Source organism: Lepus europaeus, chromosome 7 (genome assembly GCF_033115175.1).
Source record: "Lepus europaeus isolate LE1 chromosome 7, mLepTim1.pri, whole genome shotgun sequence".
Classification (NCBI taxonomy): Eukaryota; Metazoa; Chordata; class Mammalia; order Lagomorpha; family Leporidae; genus Lepus; species Lepus europaeus.
In genome coordinates this window covers 109251782-109259015 of record NC_084833.1, presented here as the reverse complement: position 1 = coordinate 109259015, position 7234 = coordinate 109251782, and the positions used below count along the sequence as shown (strand labels likewise).

Below are 7234 nucleotides of genomic sequence, written 5' to 3'. Positions count from 1 at the left end.
AATGCTGGACCCCAAAATCTATAGTTTTTTAACTTGGTCATTTCTAATGACTTTGATATGAGAATCAACAGGAAGTCATGAAATAAGTAATATATCATTTCCTCCTTGTATATTTTTGTGTAAACTTCATCTAAGGAACTCAAGCAAAACACTAAGTGTGATGTTATTGTGTTCAGCTCAGCATCTGTCTGATTTTGAGAACCTACGCCTTCAACAGTGGGAACGGAAAAGGTGCAATAACTCCTTGGAATCTTCAGCTCTCGACACGTGAGGTGGCGGGGAGTTGAGGTTGCATGTAAACACAGAACACGTGCACGACATCCGTTTCTAGCACACGGGAGGAGCAGTGTTGCATCGCAGCGAGCGTAGATGGTTTGACTCCTTGATTCATCCGAGTGCTCAGCATTTTCCCAAAATATCTCGCGAAGACCCAGCAGGAGTAGATGCACACTGTCCTCCACCCGTGCTGGTTGTCCTCTTTGTAGCATAGCCTGTGTGGCTGCCAAGCTGAGCTGGGGCTCTCTGACCCTCCCGGGGCTGGGGGAACAGACTCAGTGTACTCCTGCCGCTTCAGCCCCATGACCATGGGATGCTGCTGCCTTCGACACGTAAGACAACAGCCATGGCACTCGCACCCACACCCAAGGGTGCTAAGCAGCTTGGCTCTGCTTTTTTGGAGTTCCCAGGAAAATACAAAAATATTGTCGGCTTCAAGGCAAGACAGCTGCGGAATAGATGTGAAGTAGGTGTGACTGCTTTTAACTGTAGAGAGGAGAGCCCCTCCAGGGATATATTTAGCAGGCCCTCAATTTTGTGGTAAATGTGTGTTTATGTGCCACTTATAAGAGAGGGCACTGCCTGCTCCTCTTGTGCATGGCACCTAAATGCTCTGGAAGTACACACGGGACCAGAACACAATGCAGTACAGCTCGGGCCGGCACTGCCTACCTGGCCCGATGGCTGCGGCTTATTCTTTTGTGTATTATTTTTTAATTGCAGCATTCGACTTAGTATGCAAAGCTTAACGTCAATGAGAATGATTCGAGCCACCTAGTAATGAGAATACTTGAACACAAAGTTTATTTAAAGATAAAACACATGAAAAATTATTTGGTTGATTTGTAAAAAGAGAAGTGGTTGGGTTTGCAAACAGTGGCAAGGGTGGAGGGCACAGTGGGTGGGGAAGGAGCTCATCGCAAACAGAAGAGAGCAACGCATGCGTATCACAGATCAGAGACTTCCCAAACAGCAGAAGAGGCCCCGAGGGAGTCAGACCTTCCAGTCCTTGCTTCAAAATCATTGCGACAGGCCCTCTCTCCGTACAAGCTGTGATGCCCAAATGACACCGGCTCAACAGATTTCTCTGGTCAAATTTCTGCTCTGTCTTGGCTAACCAGGTGTTTTGTTTATTCTTTTTTTTTTTTTTTCCTTTAATGACTTTTCCTATGAACCAAAGGTCCAGTGGCAACTATTTGGGAATTTTCGGCAAGACACACGCTTTCCACAACTGGCTTTGAAAAGCCCTGTTTTGTGCTTTGAAAGAGGACTTGGGATTTCACTCACTTCCAGACCTGTGACCACTGGGAACGGGGGCGTCACGTTTAGGTGCTGGACACTTTCAAATGGGTTTGGACTTCGGGGCACACACGTTCTATCCTACAGGCAGCTGAAGTCAGTACATTCCAGTACTTTAAATGGCAACCTTGAGTTCCTTATGAGGTCGTGCCTGATTTATAGACAAGATGCCATAATGAAATCTGGGTCATGATGAGAAGGAGTGTCCAAACGTGAAGTTCAGCTGAGGAATTGGAAGCTGTAAACGGAGAGGAACATAGGAAATCCCATGAGAAGGAAAAATACCCTGTGAGTGAGCCTGCAGACATCTTTGTGGTACCCAACTAAGTAAAGGAAATGTCCCTGCCAAGAACCCACTCGATCCAAGTGGCCCTGACTAAGGCAGAATTAATCCACCCTGGAGGAGCATCCTGTTAGCATCACAGGCGCAGCGAGATCCCGGGTGAAGGCCAGGATTTTATTTATTGGAGCAAACATCTCATTCCCGGCCTCAGCCCATGCAGCCTGGGCAGACAGATGTAAGGCCAATTAAGGTCCTTAAGTGGTGGGATAACTCACTTTATTATTATTATTTTAAAAAATGGCTTTAATTTTTTAAACGAAAGAGCAGGGACTCAAAGGTTTACAAAGGGGGTGCTAGAATCCCTTGGGCATTTTCCCCATCTTTCCTTCTTAGTCACTGGAACTTTCACCGGTAAGGTGCTGACTGAATGGGCTTCAACTAGGACTTTCTCCCTCGCCTGTGCTAAGAACTTCCCGTGTCCCCCCCCAGCTGCCTGCCCAGAAGCAGAGGCGCAGCTACCTCTGCAGCTCCGGCCGTCTTCCTGCAGGGTTCCGGTCACACAGCTGCACAGAGGCCCGTCCACGCGGCTCGTGCAGATCTGCTCACAGCCCCCGTTGTCCTCACACCAGTCCAGCCCTGAAAACGGACAGTGGAGCGAATTAACTACAGGCGGTGGCACCCTCCAACTGCTCCCTAGAGGCTAGGCTGTCAAGAGAGGAAAGGGTATGGGAAAGGCCAAGGTCGTGGAGTTTTGAGGACAAGGAAAGATTTCCTTAAGGAGGTGGGCAGCCTCTCGCACTGCTGTCCCCAGCACCAGCCTCCTCATCCTTAGATTCACAGCACAGGAGAGAGACCGCCACGTCTTCACGTCCCCTTGCTTTAATATTGATCGTGGGTTTTAGGGAACATACATACTTTTTCTCCTAATAGGTCCCACTGAAATGATCTGTTCTTTGGGTTCTTTTGTATAATCTGTGGCAATCCTGGAATTTTGTGGGCAATTCTGAAAAACAGAACACCAGAGGGGAAATTTCACACAATTAAGCTGATAACTTATTCCTCACCACGTTTCCACCTCCAGAGAGGCAGTGGCTTCGGCCTGGAGCGTTGTCGCTGCTCCGATTAATTAGAACCAATGCATTCTTGATCATTGAGCCCACTGGGACTCCAGGCTTTAGGTTGAGCAGAATTAAATATATTCTCCACACTAGAATGAGATTCAAAGGGCCTCTGTGCTTGGGAAGGAGGCTTGTTGTATCTCATCGGATGCTAATGTATGCGGCATCATCTGTAAGTAGCTCTGACCATAATTCATATCTTGATTCTGCAAACACAGGGTGAGCATAATGCTGGAATGTTGGATGGTAGAGGCCAGGTTTCAGGGCAATCCAACCATAAGGAGATAGCCCTACATGGTAGGGATGTGATTCTAGTGTGGAAGAGATGATGGGCTTGCCACCTCATCCTATCTGCCCCTCACGTGCAAATCAGGACCCCTGGGTAAACTGGACCCTGTGCCCAGGAGTTTGGTCCAGTAGTGGAGTTGAGCTCAACCCAATGGTCATCAAATTCAGGTGGCCCTACTCCATACGCTCCCAGCATACTTCTCAACCAGGTCAATCTGCCATCCACAGGGCACGTGTCGCAATGTCTGGAGATATTTCAGGGCTGCAACTGGGGTGTGGAAGCTGCTGGTATGTAGTGGGTAGAAGTCAGAGGTGCCACTAACACCCTACAGTGCACACAACAGTCCCACATGGCAAAGAGTTACTGGGTTCAAAATGTCAAGAGTGCCAAGGTTTGAGAAACCCTTGTCTAGTGATAGTTCAATGACCAGTTGACATTTCAAAGAGAGAAGATTCAACAGAATGTTCTCTCTGTGTCCCCCAAAAGAAGACAAAGCATCCATCCTAAGCACCTGTAGGTGATTCCAGTTCAGTCACCTGGCATTCAGGACCGTGTGCTGGGCCAGGGAGAAATAGGGCTAAGCACTTCACTCACTCTCACTTACGATTTTACAAGAGTACTTTTCTGAGTCACAGAGCGACACGGCACAGTGCAGATGGACTTCATCGTAATCCCCAATGAATTTAAAGACGGTGACGTGAAAGCGACAGGTTAGGGACACTCCATTCTCCTCGATGCCAATGGTGTTATCTTTAATGTTCTGACACCTAATTGGAAAAAAAAATAATGGGATCTTGGCTTCAGTCCTCATATTCCTTTCAAAAGTTCACATTTCACATCAAACCGTCATGAAGGGTGAAAATGTCTTTGCCTTTGAAAGCGACCTCTGATCTGCATGGGTTTGTCATTTATTACCACTGCCTCGTGGGTTCATGGTTTGAAGCTCTGGAACGCTGAATTCCACTTCGAATTAGTATCCCAGCTGCAGCTAAGAGCTAAATGACTGCAGGGATGGCACTCAATTTCCCCACACTTCCGGTTCTCATTCCTCCCCCTCATAATGCTGTGTTTTACTGATAACAATTTAACAAACACAAGATTAGTTCTTACTTCTTCTGTACTTTCTTCAGTTAATTATCAATGTTGGCAGGAGCCCCCGATGCAAACCCTACTGGGAAATCTTCCCACGCGTTAGAATAGGTAGGAGCTAGAGGGGAAGGAAGGGTGGCTAGGGAGGAGGTTAGAACCATTCAAAAGGAGGCGACCGCCTCTTGAGAAAAACTCCCTTCCTCTTGGTGCTTTGGAGCCAAGTCACCGCCGAGACACCCCTCCGGCGCAGACGTCTCGCTGCAACTTCTTAAGAGTCCCCCTCACAGTCTCGCACGCTCCCGTGTCTTTTCATGTACAGCTTCCCCACCTGGAAGATCTTTCTGCTCTTCTTCCCATGCATAACTCCTGCTCTTTCTTCAACCCAGTCACGTACCCTCCGTTATAAAGATGCCTGCCCGTGCCCTCAAAGGCAGGAACAGGTGGCCTTTCTTGGATCTACCAACGGCGCCTCGTTGAGCTCCTCAGCGCAGGAACCACGTCCTCACCGTGGCACCAAGCATCACACAGCATGTCACAGGTGTTCAAAAATCTTTCTTGGGTGAGTGGGTAAATGACTTGTGTTTCCATAGCCAAGCTGGGCCCACGGAAGCCAAGAAGTTGTTCAACGTGATATGGATAAAAGCGCTCTTTTTCCTGTTTCCTTTCCCTAACCCAAGGATTAAGCTGCTTAGCAATAAGGAAAATTAAAACTGGAAGTTAGCCTTCAGCGTTCCCACACCTATTAAGTTAGGTAATTAGTCTTGTAGGCAAAATGCTAGCTGCTTTCCCAGGCAATTGTCTCTTAATTGCTTTCAAACAAAAACCTACATGCTGTACTCTTCCTCGTTGCTGTTAGTCATTTGGATGGTCTAAACTGGTTCAAGGATTCTAAAGTGGGAGCAGCCCCCAATATTCATATAGACTCTCCCTCCTGACCACCAGCTCTCTGCCAGGCACATGACCTGAGGCTTAGGTATCAGAAGAGCATGGATACAAAGGAGGGGGTCCAGGTGAGCAGGGGGGCTGGCTGGGCGCCTTCTCAGAGCAAGCGAATAAGCCAAGCACAAGTGTCTTCTATCCACTACCAGAGGGACACGTATCTTTTCCTCTATCAGGGCACAGAAAAAGACAAGACAGGTGTCCTGTGTGTGTTCAGACTTCGGAGCTGGTGATGGGGATAAACAACTGACCCCCCACAAGCTGGACACACCTTACTATTCATTTATTAACCAGTGAATATCCGTTTTCTCTTAAGTTCACTTGAACAAAGCAATAACCCATCTGCCCAAGAAAGGTTCAAAAGGACTGATGGAGTCGAATTCTCCTACAGGACGACGTCACCTCCCACCCAACCACAGTGTAACTTGAAGATCTTTATTCAGACATACACTAGGGGGCGCTGAGGTTTATGAACATGCTGGCTTGTTCCCCCTCTCTGGGTCAAGTCTGTCAAATGTTATTTTATTTTTATTTATTTGAAAGACAAAGGGGGGCAGGGAAGAGACAAAGAGAGGGAGAGGGCTTTCACCTGTTGTTCCTCTCCAAATGCCTGCACTGGTTGGGGAGGGAAGGAGCAGAGCAGGACGCTGGGAACTCCATCCTGGTCTCGCTTGTTTGGGGGGCAAGAACCCAACTACTTGGGCCATCACTGCTCCCTCCCAGGATTTGCCTTAGCAGAAAGCTGGGGTCAGGAACCAGAGCCAGGTATCAAACCCAAGTACTGTAGTATGGGACACAGCTACCTTAATCCACTAGGCTAAATGTCCATTCCCCCAAAACTCCTTTTAAAATGCTAAGCACCAGCTCATCTTTCAAAGAACTCCCAAGCCCTATCAGTTGGGTTTGCATGTGTGCAGTGGCTTCTGTCTTAGCCCATTTATGCTGAGAAAGGAAGGTGATAAGGGAAGAAAGGGACATGGAGAAGGAGAACTGTGATGTCCACCCATGCATCAAGGCCTGTGAGACACCAGGTAGTCACCAATTCCTTCCCTTTGCTTCTGAAAGCTACATTCAGTTCAGAAAGGCAAATGCCCTAATGGGTTCTTTGCTGAAGATTCCACGATATGCCTTGGTAACACATGCCATGCACCATGCCTTACCAGTGAGGGAGCCAGCATGTCCTTCTCTGTCCTTTGCTGCTTGGGTGGCTTTGGGTCAGCTATGTCGCTCACCTCTCCCAGACTGTTTCATCTCCAACATAGCAGATGTCCATTATTTGCCCAGAACCACACCCCTTTTCTTGGGGAACCATTCCTCTCCACCCTCCGCTGCCAACCATAAAGCTAATTCCAGTGTCCACAGCACTTTGCATGCTACACAAGTGGATGCTGACCCAAGCATCCCCAGCCCAGAACAAAGGCTAGCCATGTGAGCCCAGACAGGCTACTCATGGTCCTTCCCTGGGATTGCCTGAATTGGGGGTAGAAGAAAAGACTCTCTCCCTAGTCGTGACAATGTAAGAAGGTGAGTCGAGGATTGCCAGGATCTACCAAGGTCAATGAGAGAGACAAAAGAGGCAGAGATGAGAGAGAGAGCAAGAGGAGGCTTTGGCCAGCATCTAGCTCCCAGATGCCATCATCCCTGAAGCTGTGTCGTGCTTTGGTGTTGCAAATGCTTTGTTGTTTTTGTTGTTGTTGTTGTTGTTGTTGTTGTTGTTTTTGTTTTTGTATAAGCTGGTTTGAATTGGTCTCTGCCATTTACAATTGAAAGAATTCTGATTAACATCATCACCTGCTTTAAGAATTCTTTGTATTGGAGTGATGGAAATGTTCCAAAATTAGATTATGGTGCTGTTTGTATACCTCTGCAGATTTACTAAAAAATCATTGAATTTTACACTTAAAGCAAGTAAATTTTATTGTATATAAAGTCTGCATGCCA

The 7234-nt window shown here is 47.5% G+C and overlaps 1 protein-coding gene across 1 annotated transcript in view; it reads right to left on the bottom strand.

The window, feature by feature from the left end:
* Positions 1 to 1712: 1712 nt before the first annotated feature.
* Positions 1713 to 7234, bottom strand: part of TECTA (tectorin alpha) — a 71425-nt gene continuing 65903 nt past the window's right edge. Inside the window, exons 20-23 of the mRNA XM_062197211.1 lie at positions 3870 to 4032; positions 2774 to 2861; positions 2378 to 2494; positions 1713 to 1813 (exon numbers count right to left, since the gene is read on the bottom strand). Of these exons, the coding sequence (XP_062053195.1) occupies positions 1713 to 1813; positions 2378 to 2494; positions 2774 to 2861; positions 3870 to 4032 (469 nt within the window). The remainder of the gene's footprint in view (positions 1814 to 2377; positions 2495 to 2773; positions 2862 to 3869; positions 4033 to 7234) is intronic.